Genomic DNA, 16749 nt, shown 5'->3' with positions numbered 1-16749 from the left:
AACTCGTGTGTGTGTAATGTTCACTTGATCGACTCTTGTAAATTACTCATTTCTTAAAGATGTATTAACTGTGACAGGATTGACTACCAGTGTTGTCTTTGGTGAGAGATCTGGGATGAAACTGACTCCATTGGGACGGGGAGCAACCTGAATTAATTTGATGTTTGGTATAAGGGACCATCTATCCCAAAGGTGGCCTGGTCTGGATGGCAACATAGACCAGAGTGCCTGTCCAAGGGCACTGTGTGTAACTCCATAGGAAGGTTGTTGTAGTGCCTGCAGAGTTCATCCTTGTTACTTGGGGGGTGAAATCTAACTCGCTCATAAAACCAGTTTGGGGGTCGTGTCCTGTTTCTTGACGATCTGCCTTGAGGTTGGCACCCGTGTTCAAGAGCCTCTCCAGACATCTTGATTACTCCTCCTCACCCGTGAATACACACAGCTTCCTCAGCTCTGTCTTCCCAGCAGCCCCCTACTGCATCCATCAGATTCCTGCACCCCCAAATACATACAGAGCTTTAGCTTCACTACAGCTCACTTCTATATCCCGAGGGCTCCAGGACAACCTCCCCCAGGACATATGTATACACACACAACTCCCTTCAGCCCCTTCCCTTACACCCACCAGATCTCCCTCCCCCCCCCCCCCCAGGACTCAAGACAGCCCCTATTCCCGAGCACATACACTTCCCTCCAGTCCTGGTTTCCTGACAGCTGCCTCCATTCTCAACAGGACTCCAGGACAGCCTGAAGGCACACCAAGCTCACTTAAACTGCTCTCAGGGCTCCCCTGTAACCAGGCTCAGCCCTTCTCTCCACACGGGACTCCATCCCCCACTCTATCTTATATCCGGCTCCAACCTCTTCTAAGGCTACCAGGCTCTCCTACAAAACCCTGCATGCATCCATGGACCCTGGGCTCTTCCAACCCTCCCTTTGACTCCCATCCCCTTTCTCACCCAGCCTTTTATGATCTCAGCCCCTCACAATCGTGTGCTCCCCTACATGTAACCACCCCCATCTCAGACTCCCTCTCTCTCTCTAACCCCTCTCCCTCCCCCTCCTTTATTTGCTTCCCTAGACTCGTTGCAGGCTTCTTGGATTTCTTATTCCCCTTTCCTGTTAATGTCACTGATGGCGGCAGGGAGAACTATCCCAGCCATAGATTCCTCCCCAAACATGTGCAAGTTGATGGCTGGTCAGGGAAGCCTCTTCCTGCCTGAGAACAACTTTCACGTCTGTGGCTCCCATTATCTCTTTGTGAAATGGTCTCATTGAAGAACAAAGTTATAAGGCAGCCGCTGGGATATTTAGTCAGTTCTGCTGGACAGGGATTCTGTTATACTGTCCAGCACCCATTTATCAAGTGTTGCAGGTCAAACAGTCAAGTCAGGAGAAAGCATCCTAATGCCAGGAGCTCAGCCTAGACTGAAAAATCACCAGCTGTCAGGGCCAGAATCTCCTATGCCAAGAGGATAAGCTGTTCCCCGTGGAGGGAAGGGGCCAGTTTCCTTGGGTTTTCAGACAGCAGGGTGGAATCCCCACTTTATTCCAGGGTGCAATCCCAATGTTGACAAGTCTTGTGGCCTGGGTCACTTAGGCAGGAAGCTGCACTCATCTGGCTGGGAGTCTATTAGCCTGAAATTGAGTTTAACAATCCCCTCCCCACCAACAACCCACCTTAAAGAATAGACACTGAGGCTGTGTCTACATTGGCAAGATTTTGCGCAAAAGCAACTGGCCGCAAGTTCTTGCGCAAGAACATTACGTTCTAATGTAAGAAATCAGTGCTTCTTGTGCAAGAATGACAACGCTTCCGCTCAGGAATAAGCCCTCTTGTGCAAGAGGCCAGTGTAGACAGGCAACACAAGTTTCTTGCACAAGAAAGCCCAATGGTTAAAATGGCCATTGGAGTTTTCTTGCGCAAGTGAGCGTCTACACTGGCACAGATGCTTTTGCGCAAAAGCACATGCCAGTATAGACGCTCTCTTGCACAACTACTCTAACGCAAAAACTCTTGCGTTAAAGAGTATTTGCGCAAAATCTTGCCAATGTAGACGTAGCCTGAGGATACAGTGCCACTGTAGCACAGGTGCATCCCAGGGGGTTTTCAGTACATCCACCTCTTTGGGAGCTAGTAGCTATGCTGATGGAAGAATTCCGCCATTGAGCTAGCTATGTGTACAGTGGGGGTGAGGTCAACCTAACTACATTGCACAGAGCACAAACCATTTCACAATCCAAAGTGATGTAGGTCAAGTAATTAGCTGCAGTCCTAGGCACACAGCAGGAAAAGCTGGCAAATAAGAGGCATTCCAGGGGTACATCTACACAGCGACGTTATTTTGAAACAACTTAGTCTTTATCTACAGAGCCAGCAGTTATTTTGAAATAATGTCGAAATATTGTCAAGCTGGAGGACTTCTTACTCCAACTCCTGTAACCCTAATTTTACGAGTAAGGGAAGTTGGAGAAAGAGTGCTCTTTTTCGAAATAAGTGCTGTGTAGACTCTCCCTATTTTGAAATAGAGCAGGAAACTGTCTCATCTCTCAGTGGCCCTTCACACGGAACAGGGACTGTCAGAAATGATCTGACTCCACAGGGATCCTGCCCACAGTCCAGTGGTCTTGTTTAATGTGTCTCTTTTAATCTGAGGACCATCAAGACACGAGGGATCAGCTGTAACTGTCCTCTAATGCTGTATTAATACCTCAAAGACGTTAAAAAATGTAGCACAACTACCTCTCGTGTTTTATTGTTCATGGAAATGTGGAAGTCTGTTATAACAATTTCCTGCTCAATGTGTTAGCATCCCCCAAGCATACAAGTATCTGGTGCAACTTCACCTCCTGCCTGTCCTGCAGGTAGTGCCTTGGGACCATCCAGACAGCTGATGTTAAAAGTCTTGCTGGGTGCCATCAGGCAAGCAGGACTGGCACTTCTCTTCAGCATGCCTAACCCCTTGCACTTTTTTCTGCTAGTAAGGCTGCAGCACAACACAAAGGAGCTTCTACTGCATTAGTGGGGGCTTCTGTTGCTGGAAGAGCAGCCTTTCAAGGTATTCTGTAGTGGTAGGGTCCCTGAAGATAAGGGGTGCTAACAAGCCACCTAAGTTTGGATGGAGAAATAAGGCTGTAGATCAGCAATAGGCAACCTAGGTTAGTGGGACCCAGGATTGCTGTAACCAAGAGGGTCTCCTCGGATAGGGTAGTTTTGCTAACGCTGCTTGCGCACCTAGTATTTGTGGGGTATGCAGACTGAACGGAAGCAGCACTTTAATTGGATGCAGAGGGAATGCAGTCACAGTCAATGTTGTGTGCAATCAGCACACACGTGTGCCCTTGCTTTACATACGTGTCATTTTAGTAATATCGGTAAGAAAACATCTACCTGGATGGAACCCAGTGGAATCTGGCAACCCTGCTGTGGGCAACAGTCAACAAACTGTCTTGTGAGTGCACACAGAACCGCAATGGACCAGCTGCAGCCCCTGGGCCGCAGGCTGCCCCCCATTGCTGTACGCATGTGGTAGTTGTAAGGCTGCTCCAGCTCCAGAGCTCAAATTCTGCAACTTGTTTCAGCGACATTAATTTCTGCAGCTGCTTTTTTAAAATAGGGTGAGTGATTAAATACTCCCAACTGATAAACCCTGCCTTAAGTGAGATGCTGTCAATGCATATGAGCAAAGACCACAGCACAGAGCCAGGGGAATCAGGAGTAGGGGACTAGGGTAAGCCAGCCAGGTCCAAGAGGAATCTGTGCTGAACAGACTTAAACAATTTGTATAGCAAGGGTGTCAAGAGCCATTGAACCAGCCTGGAACGTGTATATGATAGAAACCTGTGCAGAGATGAATACTTTAAATGCTGAACCAGTGCAGCTGCACCACTGCAGTGCATCAGTGAAGATGCTACTATGCTGCCTGGAGAAATTCTCCTTTGGCATAATTCACCTCCACAGAAGTGGTAGCTACGTCAAAGGAATGTTGCCATAGCACTGCCTGCAATATACCATAGCTTAGATTGGTAGAACTCTGTTGCTCAAGAGGATGAATTTTTCACCTCCCTGACTGATGTAAGTTCATAGTGTAGACCTGGTCTAAAAAATGTAGCAGCTAGTGAGCACCACTGCTCTCAGTGGTGTATGCAGAAGGGATGTAGGAGTGTAGCCGTTTAAACAAGTAACCAATAAGCCATGCCTCTGTATCAGAGGCAGCAGTGCAGAGTGGCAGATGGGAGCTGGCTGCCACCCTACATTTAACAGTGTAACTGCTGAAATTTTCAGTGGTTTTACAATTAGCCAGTTACATACATTTTAATAACCCTTGTAAGCACGTCTATAGATTGGCTACTGGTATTTTTAGCATGCCATGAAAACCTGTTCAGAGAAGTCTCTGATGACATGGTATGAAAAAACGGCTGGTCCTGACATTTTTTAAATCACATCCGACTGTATCTCTAAAAGATATTCCCTTGTTCACCTAGAAGTTGCAGGCTTGCTTCAGGAACCAGTGGGTGAAATTCTATGACTTGGGTTATGCAGGATGTCAGGTTAAATGATCGTAACTAGGGATGTGAAAGTGTAACAGTTAAGCATTAGCTTATTAGTTTCCACTACTGGCTCCCCAGGAGCGAGGCATGCAGCGGCTGCCAGCTCCCCTGTCAGGGAGATAGCTTTGCTAAGGGCACTACAGCATAAGAGTTATATATAAGCTTTATACTGTCAGCCCCTCCTGGCCTTAAAATACATGAATCTACCACATCCATCACTCTTAAAAATGGATAATTTTACAGACCAGTCAAGACCAATAAGGAATTTTTTGCATTCCCCATGACTAACTTCTGATAGTATGCCACAGAAAGCATGAAGCCTGTTCTGCTCTCCAGCATTGTAATCAATTCGCCTTCATTAAATATATACTTACCTGCCATTTTGAAGGAAGGGTGGCTGCATTGCACCATGGCAGTACTTTGGAGGAGATCAAGTATGTTATTTTGAGAAGTCTCTTGTAAAGCACAGACCCTGACACAAGAGTTTTTTAAAAAATCCACTCAAGAGCCCTGAAGGATTAGGACAAAGTCTGGTGACATAGGAACATTCAACCTTTAAAATCTCTATTGTACGTACCTATAACCCCTGGGTGAGAGAGAGGCTCACAACAATAAGAAATCAGTCACTTTAGTGCAGCGAATTCAGGCTGCACAATGCAGAACACAGAAAGCAGAATTGTTTGTCCTTTGGCACAAAGTATACAGAGCCTCTGCTCAAAACATACTACTTACGCAATTACAAGCAAAACCTATTTTTTTAACCATCTTTATACTGTTAAAAAATACTCAAGACATCCAGGGAGCTTTTAAGCTTCCTGAATCTTGCAGATGGCTTGCAAACACTTTGTTTCCACCCCCACCCCCAAATCACAGGGTCTCAGTCAGGCACAGACACTTTGTAACTCTCAGCATTGTTTCACTGAGGCCTTTGATGCATCTTTGAAACTTAATTCGGAATAAAAGAGAGCCCCTCCCGGATAGTAGAAATCTGAAATGCAGGAGTTTCAATCAGATAAACTGTTCTCCAGCTCTGCTCTGAGATGGTATGATTGCTGGGCACAGTTGGGTAGTTATTCCAATTCAATAGAGGGCTGGTTTTATATGTGCATATTATATACATACTCGGATACTGTTGAGAAAGTAGCTAAGTCTCTATCTGTGAGCTGTGCTCAGGTTTGTGCTATGATCAGAGACATTTATTCAAAGTCAAAGCAGAGGCGCCATTCTTTACACCAGGATGTTTTTAATCACTCCCTGAATTAAATATTGGCAGATATAGAAAGTTCAGATAGCAACTATTTCCCCCAACATTTACAATTATTTTCCCCAACATTTACAAGACTGAGTTCCATGATGCCAGAAGCCAAGGGTCTTCATGCACTGTCCTGGCAGCACTCATGACCGAAGTTTGCCCCCTTTCCAACATTCATCCACTTTCTGACTTCATCCCCCACAGATCAATGTTCCCTCATTTAGAGTATGTGGCATTGTCCAATGGCCAAAACCCCTGGGAGTGGGCAGCTTCAATACACCTCCACCCTAGAATTGATTCTACATTCCCCCTAAAAGGACAGTAGCATGGTCAGCATGCTTAACACAGGACCTACCTATTAACAGTAAGCTGATCCCCACGGTGCTGTTCTGCTCCATTCTTGGGGGAGAACAGGGGAGGGAAGTGGCACAATAATATTTACAAGAATGTTGCCCCTGAGAGGCTCTATGATCAGCATGGAGGAGGGTGCAGTGGAGGGATGGATGGAAAAGACACACAACCGCTCCTGCTGCACACCCATGCATTACCCTGCCGTTGCTGATCCTCAACCTGGATTTGCAGAATAGTTTTTTCCCCCTTGAAGGAGAAAAGCAAAATTCATTTAGAAAAAAAAAATAAATACATAAATAAAGCCCATGATTTGAGCTCAGGTGTCTGTGGGGAGACCCAAAGGCCATGTTATTTTTAAAAGAAAAAACTCACGTTCTGGTTTTCAGAGAACAGCAGCATTCAAGACCCCTCATTTCTCTTAGAGCACTTGGTGCTGTTTCTAACACAGAAGGCAAGACAGGAGAATGTCTGGTGTCACAGCAGATGCAAGATTCATGCAGAGCCCTAAACCAGGGGTCTTACAACGTGCCAGGCATCTGTTACCTTTTACAAGTTAAAATAAAAACTCACCTAAAGAACCATAGGGACAGGTAGGTAGGTTAGATCGGGGACACAATCATCTAAACAGTACTTTATTCACGAAGCGTGTTTCTGTTTTTAGCTAGCCCTCTGTGAGGTAGACGAGTATTAGCCCCATTTTACAGAAAGGGAAACAGACACAGAAAGGCTACAGGGATTTGCTATAATCACAGTGCAAATCTGTGTCAGAGCCAAGATTTTAACGAGCCAGGAGCGCCTCTTTTCATTCCAGGCTGCCCAATAGCTTGGGCTTCCCCTGACGACTGCAATTCCCATGCCAGAGGAGTTCTGAGGCCCGGCCCTGTACTGACATCACCCAGTCTATGTTGGTCTACCAGCCTTGCCAGAGTCAGCTTCAGAAGGGGCTCCCCACAAGTGAGTGAGAATGAATCATAGCTTTGAACTGTCCATTAGACTCTTTACAGATCCAGGAACATCAGTAACTCCAAATAACCAGGACCAGGTCATATGACCACTTTACACAAACCAGAAATGGTTCAAACCCCCAGGGTTACATTTACATGAAATTGGTATGAATTTGCCTGTCCTCTCTACATTAAGAGTGAGTGGCTCCCAATGAGTAGCTTATAATACATCACAAACAGGCCACAGAGGGATCTTGGACATTACTGTCTCCTGCTTTTCTCTTGTGGTTCTCATGCTGTGCTGTGACTATCCCACACAAGATGCCATGGGGGTCATGGGGCTGGGAATACACAACAATGAACGATGGGATTGTCAGTCACTTCGATTTCAGGTCCCACAGCTGTGCGCCATGCACTGGCACTGCTCTTTCTCTGCTCACTTTGCCAGTAAGAGATCCCTCCTTCTCCTGTCTAAGGGCAGCAGGATTGCCTCTTCTCATGGCAAGCTGCCTGGTCAGTCTTGGTCGCCCTCAGATGACTCTTCTTCTGCCTCCTCCAGCCACTGGATAAACTTTTGAAGCTGCAGAAACAATGAAATGCAATTAGGAAAAATAACCCCTTGAAAACAGCTACTTTAAATGAGACATCTGCAACTTAAGAACATAACTTTCTTGGCATTTGAACACCTCCACTGTAGACAAAGGAACAGGGAAAAAACACCAAGGAGATTAAGATAAAACAGACACTTAAATACAGGTGGCACAGAAGTGCTGACTCTCTAGAACCCACAAAGGAGGTGTCTTTGAGGCAACAGTACCCCCAAATTCCTAATAAAAAGAACAAAGTCTGCCTGAGAAATGGGAAGTTTGGACCCAGAGTTTTTCCATCAAGGGCTCATAGTAAGGAGGCATGACAACTCCATCTAATTTTCAACAAGTACATCGGGGGGCAGTGCAAGAAAAGCTGCTGCTAAGAGAAACCTACTCTGTCAAGGTCTGCTCTGAGGTTATGTACTTTGCTCATTTTGCCTTTTGATCCTGTTTAAACAAGCAGCTGTAGGCACGGACGGATTTTTATGAAGGGAGCTGACTTCACATGGGCTCTGAACTAAGCAAACCCGGCCTCTTCCTCAAAGAGGGTTTTCTTTCTGTACCGTTTGGAGGAAAGGCTTTGGAACTGGGCTTGGCCACATCTGAGTACGGAGTTCCTACAGATGCAGAGGAGGTTTATGCTTCTTGTAGCACAAGCCAGTTATAAAATGGCTATTGAGATTCAAAGCTGCTCAGTATGGCCAGTGTTTGGCAAGCCATGCAAATGGAGCGGGCCAGGTACAGCAACGTCAAAGGAAACAAGCGAGGGGGACAGTTTGTTACCGAAAGCCCATTTCAAGCAGGTGCTTAGCTTAGAGAGGTTTCTCCATTACACAGAGCATCCCAGTAGTTTCTCGAGCACCTGTCAGTAAACCTCTCTCACTACCTGATCCTTCACCCAGAGCACGCTGGCGATGGCAGAAAGCCAGGTTGAGCTGCGGTAAGCAATGTATTGCGTGTTTCATTATCTGCCGCAACAAGTGGCTCCTGCTGAGCACCTGGCTTTCCCAGACCCACCCTTACCCCAAGGCGGACTGCAGCTGCTAGCAAATCCCTCCAGGACGCAGGGACTTACCTGCTGGTTTTTACGAAGCTGCCTGCCTTTCTCCGATGTGTCTCGCTGAGAAAACCAGCAGAGAATCATCTCTTCTGCCAGGATTTCCAGCTGGTAAAAGGTCATCAGTACCTGGACCAATCAGAAAACCATAAATGGGGCAGGAAACAGGCAGTTCTTCTGGGACTGGCTCACTTAACAGCAAGAGGCTGTGTACCACAACCTGGGGCTCCCAGCACAAGCCTCAGTGGGGGAGAACAGAGTGTAGATCTTCGTGCTTTTATTGTCCAAGATACCCTTGCCCTGCCAACACTGACCCCCTGCAGGTGAGGTTGTTCTGCTGCACAAAAGGATCAGGTCAGCGCTCCCCACAGCTTTCAGCTCCAAGGATGCAGGGCGGAGTATTTAGGAGTTGAAAGCAAGGATGGATCCCAAGGAGACTCCCCCTCCTCAGTAAAGCATGCTAACGACAAGTACTGAAATGGACCTTTCAGAAAGCTCCCATGTCCGCAGACCCAGATGTGTGTAATTCGGCAGCTGCAGCAGGGAAGCACACTCAAGCGGCTCAGCCAGCCCTGACTCCGATCATCGCATCTGCAACTCAACCCCACATGGCCTTTGCTAAAAGGGGCCTTTTGGTGGGTGTCAAATGCAATCAATCATTTGCAGAATCAAGCCCTTGCCCAACATTGTGATAAGGGAAGGATGCTAATGCACTCTAGCTTGGGGGGGCCTCATCACCCCTTTGTGCTCAGCACGAGGAGACACTTTGCAGCCAGTCTCCTCACGGCAGAGGACTGACAAAGCTGGGTGACATGTACCAGCTCCAGCAACGAGGGTCACTTCAATTCCTAGCCACCAGGGAAAGCCAAGCTCCTAGAACAATGGATACATGCCAGATAGTCATTGCCATTTAAGGTGAACTGAAGGCTTTTGACTTCAGTCCAGACTAAGTGTTCACACCATTAGCTAGAGGCACTGGTATCATGAGATAAGATTCCTCCTTCCTGGGAAACCAAGAGGTAGACAGGTTTGCAGGACAGCCCTTTTCCGGAAGTGACAGGCATAGTGCTGTGCAGACACTTGCTGAAAAACTATTCATGAAAAGATTCCTAACTGAGAGTTTAGCTCCAATTTTACATGGCAGAAATAATCTATTAACCCAGAGGGAGCATGTATGTATGAGGCATACATTTTAACACTCCGATATGAGGACCGAAACAACAGTGCAAAAGCAGATCAGCCACACACGACCTTCATTTTGTTCACTGATTTCCACCCAGTTCTGCCTAGATGGGAAATCCCACCCTCTTTCCAGCCTTGTCTATTTGCCATTTTAAAGCTACAAGATTCATTGCCCCCCAAGCTTTTGGGCCCCAGATAGTGGGTTTGGGGCCTTCAGTGTGCAAAACTGGCCTCTCCTCCACTCCTCTCAACTATAGCCCCATAGAATGAGTCCCTCTGGGTTCGATATTTCTAGATAGCAGCTCCAGGTTACAGGTCATCCAGTCCTCTTCTCTAGCAGGGCTCACTCAGAGGCCTACGCAGATGCAGAGGACAGATTTTAATGACTTGCATAAAGGTTCTAGCATCCACCCTTTCTGACACACAAACCTTCCTTTCCTGATAGAAGAAAAGCGGCACCAACAAACTACAATTCACCACTGAGCTAGTGGAAGTAGAAGTCCTTGCTGCTGTGAGGAACTTACTTTGGCAATGGATGTGCGGAGGCCATCATGTTCCAGGAAGAACTCCTCAATGGCAGATAAGGCATCCAAGTGATCTGATGCCCGCTTGATGTAGTTCTTAAACACTGGACACCAGTTCTTTAACAACTGCAGGAGGAATCAGAATAAAGAACAAAGGCTCTTGAATTATGAGACTTTTAATACAGCTATGTGCATGTTCAGTGCAGTTCCTCCATAGGAACAGACTTGTCTGTGGAAGCAAAGCCAGTAAAAGGCCATTCTCCAATCAGTCAGACCATCTAATTAGATACACAACACCTTCCCCAAGAGCTGAGTGATGTGTAGGGGATAGCTGTGGTTACAAGGTGACACTTTATCATCACAAATGAGTTCAGGGAGCAGGGAACTTGAAGGATGTCACTTTATAGTAGACCATGGCCAACAAAGGTACATCACTGCGTCACAGAGCAGTTAGAGAAGACAACTGAAAAGCAGAAAAAGGAATAACTATTGTACAGTAGTACAACTGAGCCGTTGTACAGTCGCCTGTGTTGCCACTCAATGCCGACAGAAGAGCTCTCTTGTGGGCATAATGAAACCATCCCCAATGCACGGTGGTAGCTACGTCATCAGGAGACACCCCACTGTCCACACTGGCACATCTGTTGATGTGACTTATGTCATTCGGGTGTGGTTTTTCACACCCCTTAGCGACAGAAGTTTTACCAACCCAAGTGCTAGTGTAGATACAGCTTTAGTAATTGTACCCTGCAGTGTCCATCAAGGGTCCCTCTAGTTATTTCCATCCATGTACGGAATAAATGTTGCTATGTGCAGATGTGTTATCACCAGTAGGAACACATGCTGCTGCCTGTGAGCATTAAGTGACGTTGCTGAGAAAAGAGGAAGCTGATACAGACTAACGGGGGTCTGGGCTGGGGGAGGAAAACTCCAGGATCCAGTGGCAGACTCCAGGCTCCAGACATCAGCCACCAGGCAGTGGGGAGAGGCCTCGGGGCTTCTGCCCCATAAGGCACCGGGGCTCTGGACAGGTCAGAGCTTGGGGTTTGAGCCCCATATGAGGTGCTGTGCTCCCCATGGCTCTGCTCCCGGTTTCAGCACCACAGGGGTCCCAGGGATTGAGGCACAGGCTTCAACTGCGGGATCCTGCAGCTCCCTGAAACCAGCTCACAGACCCTTTGTTGAGAACCGCTGTGTACAGCCCTAGAATAAGAGAACAACTAACACAAAGTTGCCTGTTCGATAGCATGACGAGCCAGGATGTGACGCTCCCATTAACATGCTGTGGGAAGCAGGATGTTTAAGTTGGGGAGTTCTGTTTCTTTAAGGGCAAATTTAACAAGAGACGAACTAATGGCCAAGTTAGTGCATCCCAAGTTCCCCTGCATGCCTATGGAGCTATACGCACTCTTACCATGCTCCTGGGATAGCAGCCCATTCTCAGAGAACAAATGGGTCTGCCCGCTAAGTGGAGATGGCACAGCAGCAATAGGGACTTCTTAGGGGCACTGGGAAAAGACCTTCCTCAGCCGCATTCCTGGTTAGTCAATGCTATTTTATCACTTGACCTTTCTCCCATCAACCACTGGAAGGAAGCGCCTTTGCCAGAAGGAAAGCTTCCGTGCTACTGGCATACCTGGTGCCAGCTCCTGCCAAGGTCCTTTAGGCCTCAGTTCATACAAACTCATGTTTTAATGGGTCCTGTAGCACTTTGTATCAGGAACATCCAGATTACACTCTCATTCCATATTAGCATCACCTAAGCACTAGCCGGGGTTCTCAAATTACAATATGGGTGGCTTAAAACACACACACTCTCTCTCTTCCCCTCCCTCCCCCCAATGGTTAGGCAGCAGATGTGCTGAGACGAGCATCTGTTGCACTGACAACACTCATCTCATTGTTCCCTTGGGCTCCTCTGTCTGTCTATGTCCATCTGTTGTCTTTCATCTTTTGCTCAGATTGGAAACTCTTTGGGGCAGAGACAGTGATCAATATGTGTTTGTTCAGCACATGGGGGGTCAAGTCTATGGCTTGGGCTCCCAGGCACATCCATAATACACATTAATCGTCATAATCACCACCAGCCTCAAGTGAGGTATATATTTCTCGTTTTAAATGTACTGATGTTTTTCTATACTCATAATTTTGTATTTGTGTGTGACCACCCGTAACACAGCTTATCACTGGCCTAGCAGTTGTGAGCTCCAGTTTGGGAACCCCTGTGTTAATGTTTTTCACACAAGTTAAGGACATCAGTACATGAGATTGTTCCAGGCAGAACACTCATAAGAACATTAAGAATGGCCATACGGGGTCAAAACCAAAGGTCCATCTCTAGCTTAGTATCCTGGCTTCCGACAATGGCCAATGCTAGTTGCCCCCAGAGGGAATGAACAGAACAGGGAATCATCAAGTGATCTCACCCCTGTTGCCCATTCACAGTTTCTGACAAACAGAGGCTAGAGACACCATTCCTACCCATCCTGCCTAATAGCCATCGATGAACCTGTCCTCCATGCATTAACCTCTTTTTTGAACCTTATTAAAATCCTGACCATCACAACATCCTCTGGCAAGAGTTCTACAGGTTGATTGTGTGTTGCGTGAAGAAATACTTCTTTATGTTTTAAACCTGCTACCTATTAATTTAATTTGGTGACTCCTAGCTCCTATGTTATGGGAACAAGTATATAACTTTTCCTTATTCACTTTCTGCACACCAGTCATGATTTTTTAAACCTCTATCATATCCCCCCTTAATCTCCTCTTTTCTAAGATGAGACGTCCCAAGTTTTTTAATTTCTCTTCATATGGCAGCCGTTCCAAACCCCTAATCATTTTTGTTGCCCTTTTTGAACTTTTTCCAATTCCAATACATTTTTTTGAGATGAGGTGACCACATCTGTATGCAGTATTCAAGATGCAAGCATACCATGGATTTATAAAGATGCAATAAAATATTCTCGGTCTTATTCTTTATCCCTTTTTTTAATGATTCCTAACAATGTTTGCTTGTTTGACTGCTGCTGCACATTGAGTGGATGTTTTCAGAGAACTATGCACAATGGCTCCAAGATCTCTCTCGAGTGGTAATAGCTAATTTAGTTCCCATCATTTTTTATGTATGGTTGGCATTATTTTTTCCAATGTGCATTACTTTGCATTTATCAACATTAAAATTCATTTGCCGTTTTGTTGCTTAGTCTCCTAGTTTGGGGAGATCCTTTTGAAGCTCCTCACAGTCTGCTTTGGTCTTAACTATCTTGGGCAGTTTAGTATCATCTGCAAATTTTGCCACCTCACTGTTTACGCCTTTTTCCAAGAAATCTATTGGCCACTTTCTCCAAAGGAGAAGCTGGCTACATACCCCATGTCAAACTTGCTTATGAGGGTAAGAGAGCACAATCTACATTTGATAAATCCAAGCAGTGTATTAATATTTAATACACTGAGCACTCATGAATATACATACACGCCCACCTTACAGAATTCTACAAGGGTGGGGAATTGATATAGTGCCTACACTGGTAAATCTTCATGACAGTTTTGCTAGGATGAAACATACATGCATCAAACATAAGCTATTTACCATTCACATCTTATCTTTGACTCATCTTATACTTGGATCATAAATTCTCTGAGGCAGTCTTGCAGTTACATATTTGTGCAGTATCTAATGCCATTCGCCTTGGATCCTAGAACAGGGCCCTGTTCCATAAACAATCACCATGTTTTCTTATAATTTCCCCTCATTGCAAAGCTAATGGAAATATCACGGGCTCAGCCCCATCCTAGTTCACCGGCTCCTCTGACAGGATGCTGCAGTGACGATTCCATCCATGTCTCTCATAGCTGGGCCAGCAGCTCAATGCAGGATTCTGCAAGGAACGGTGTTATATCTATTCAAACTAGGATCCCAAACAGCGTCAGGTTTCAGGCATCCTACTCTCCAGTTGCACTGCTTTCCACATACAAGGAGAGCTGAGCATCTACTCTAGTATGCACCCCAGTTCCTCCTTTCATTATGGAACATTATGGCTAAGAACACCGGCAAACTGAATGGGGCATTTTCAATTAAACTTTGTAAGGTGAATTAAATTAGTACGAACGGAATTGTTCAACTGCTGCACATTTCCAACAAAGGGCATCTTCCAAAAGTGAACTAAGGCACATATCTGGATCCATTTGGGGGAAATGTCTCTCCCCACAGAAAATACAATCTCACAGCCCCACAGAAAATACAGGAGCTGCCCTCTATATCCCTCCTGAGGTAGGACAATCCAAATCAAACCTTGCAGCAAGGAGCCAGACTTGCTTCTTCTAATATATGTATCACTGCAAGCACTAAAGAGCCACTCAGTCCAGCACAGACCAATTGGCATCAGAGGCTACAGCAGAAAATTCAGGAACCTGTCCACCTCCCTGCAACTTAGATAAAAGGTCCTGGGACAAGCTTTCACTGAGGGTCAGCATTTTAACAGGGCCACATCCCAGTCTGTCCACCCTCCGGCCAAGTAACATGGAAGCCATTTCTACACAGCCACATATACCCCACGGTCATTCCAGGGGTGGAACAGTGCTCTGTATGTTACTCAGAAGCAGCCAGGTCCTGCCTTTATCTCTACAGTAGACAATGGAAAAGTTATCAATATTAGATACGTACTGCAGGCAAGAAGTGCTCACAGTGGATTCTCCAATAGGACTCTGCCTCTTTTGCATCTATTCTCTGAGGAATGGATATTTCCAGCCCTTACTCCCAGTAGACAGAAATAAGGATATGGCTAGAGTCCTGCAAATCTGCAGATATCCACTTTTTTTTCCATGGACCATTTTTGTGGACAGTGGAGCAAATAGAGAAACAAGACTCTGTTTACCAGCAGGGCTCAATTTACCAGCAGCACCCAGCTCAGGCAGCCCACAGAGCATGGGGCCAGCAATTGGGGCTGGGTGGCAGGTCGAAGTTGGGGTTGTTCAGCACCTGCTCACCATGCCGTTTCCTGTCCAGCAGCCTGGGCCTCTCAGGCAGCAACAGCATCCCCACCATGGCTCAGCCCGGCAGCGCTGGCCACACTTCCAGCCCCCTTCACTCCATTGTGATGCAACATGCGCTGCTGCTGCTGCTGCTGGTCACTTGCAAGCCCCGGGAAGCAGCACACAAGGCAACATCCCTTCCCTCCCAGCTGTCCCCTCTCCGAGACCCCGCCCTACGCTGCAGCTTACTCCCAGTCTCTGCCCTCAAACTGCCTCTTCCCTGCTCATCCCCATTTCACCTTGTAAGATTGCTCGGCTGTGGGTGCGGCTACTTGTAAAAGACTGTCAGTGGATCGCGGGTCGGATCACAGAGTGATCCCAGCGGATGCAGATCCGTATTTTTGTATCCGCACTAGGGATGTTAAATATCAATTAACTGAATAGTTGAGTAACTTCATGAATTCTTATCGGTTAGTCGACTATTCTATAGTCCCCAGGGGCAGGGCTGGCAACCAGTGAACTCTAGCCCCACTCCCAAGGAGTCCCCTGCCACTACGTGCGGGGTGCCAGGTGGGAGCTGGTCCGCGAAGAAAGCCAGTTAAAAAAAAACAGCTCCCCTCACAAACCTACTGCCTGTTATCCTGTGCTGCTGCCTCTGTATCAGAGGCAGCAGCGCAGGGTGGCAGAAGCCCCTGTCCTGGGGGAGGGGAGGAGAGTGGTAGAGGGGGAAAATGCGTACAGTCTATAGCATTAACCTATAAGCTTTTGCTTATCAGATAATCGGTTAATCGACTACACTATTACATCCCTAATCCATACAAGGCTCCACAAGTAAAAGTATCTCCCAAGACAGACACTCCGCTGAACTTTGTCAAGTGGAGTTAATAGTGTTGATCATTCTACTGCTTTCGGAGAATCAAGGAAGGCCCATGGGCCAGCAAGTTCCTTGCAGTCATGACAAGCTACTCTCCTAGGCTCAATGACGCTACCACCAGCAAGTGGCTGGAGAACTTGCACCCATTCCTATACACCACCAGAGAAGTCCCAAGAAAGAACGGGTATCAAGTCTTCATTTTCCATGTCCCTGAGTTTCAGCTGCTGCTGAAGTCTCCTGCCTTCTGGCTTTCTTGACTCTCACATGCCCCCAGCCTGACCAAAATGAGCCTCCCAGGCTCTTTGTCTCCTTGTCTTCACCTTCAGGATCACACCATTCTGAACCTACCTATATCTGGCCTCTTGGTACCTACTGAAGCCCCCCGTGTGTTACTGAGTCCTTCTCGCACATGTGCCTTCCTCACTTCCTGCCATGCTCCTGTGTACACCT

At 46.7% G+C, this 16749-nt stretch overlaps 1 protein-coding gene across 1 annotated transcript in view; it reads right to left on the bottom strand.

Moving 5' to 3' along the window:
• Nucleotides 1-5774: 5774 nt before the first annotated feature.
• Nucleotides 5775-16749, bottom strand: part of EIF2B5 (eukaryotic translation initiation factor 2B subunit epsilon) — a 32570-nt gene continuing 21595 nt past the window's right edge. Inside the window, exons 14-16 of the mRNA XM_006138450.5 lie at nucleotides 10452-10577; nucleotides 8764-8874; nucleotides 5775-7678 (exon numbers count right to left, since the gene is read on the bottom strand). Coding sequence (XP_006138512.3) covers nucleotides 7613-7678; nucleotides 8764-8874; nucleotides 10452-10577 — 303 coding nt within the window. The 3' untranslated portion in view covers nucleotides 5775-7612. The remainder of the gene's footprint in view (nucleotides 7679-8763; nucleotides 8875-10451; nucleotides 10578-16749) is intronic.

This window comes from Pelodiscus sinensis, chromosome 10, assembly GCF_052426305.1.
Source record: "Pelodiscus sinensis isolate ZL-2025 chromosome 10, ASM5242630v1, whole genome shotgun sequence".
NCBI classification, from domain to species: Eukaryota; Metazoa; Chordata; order Testudines; family Trionychidae; genus Pelodiscus; species Pelodiscus sinensis.
Note: the sequence above shows the minus strand (reverse complement) of the source record. Positions and strands in the feature narration are given on the sequence as shown.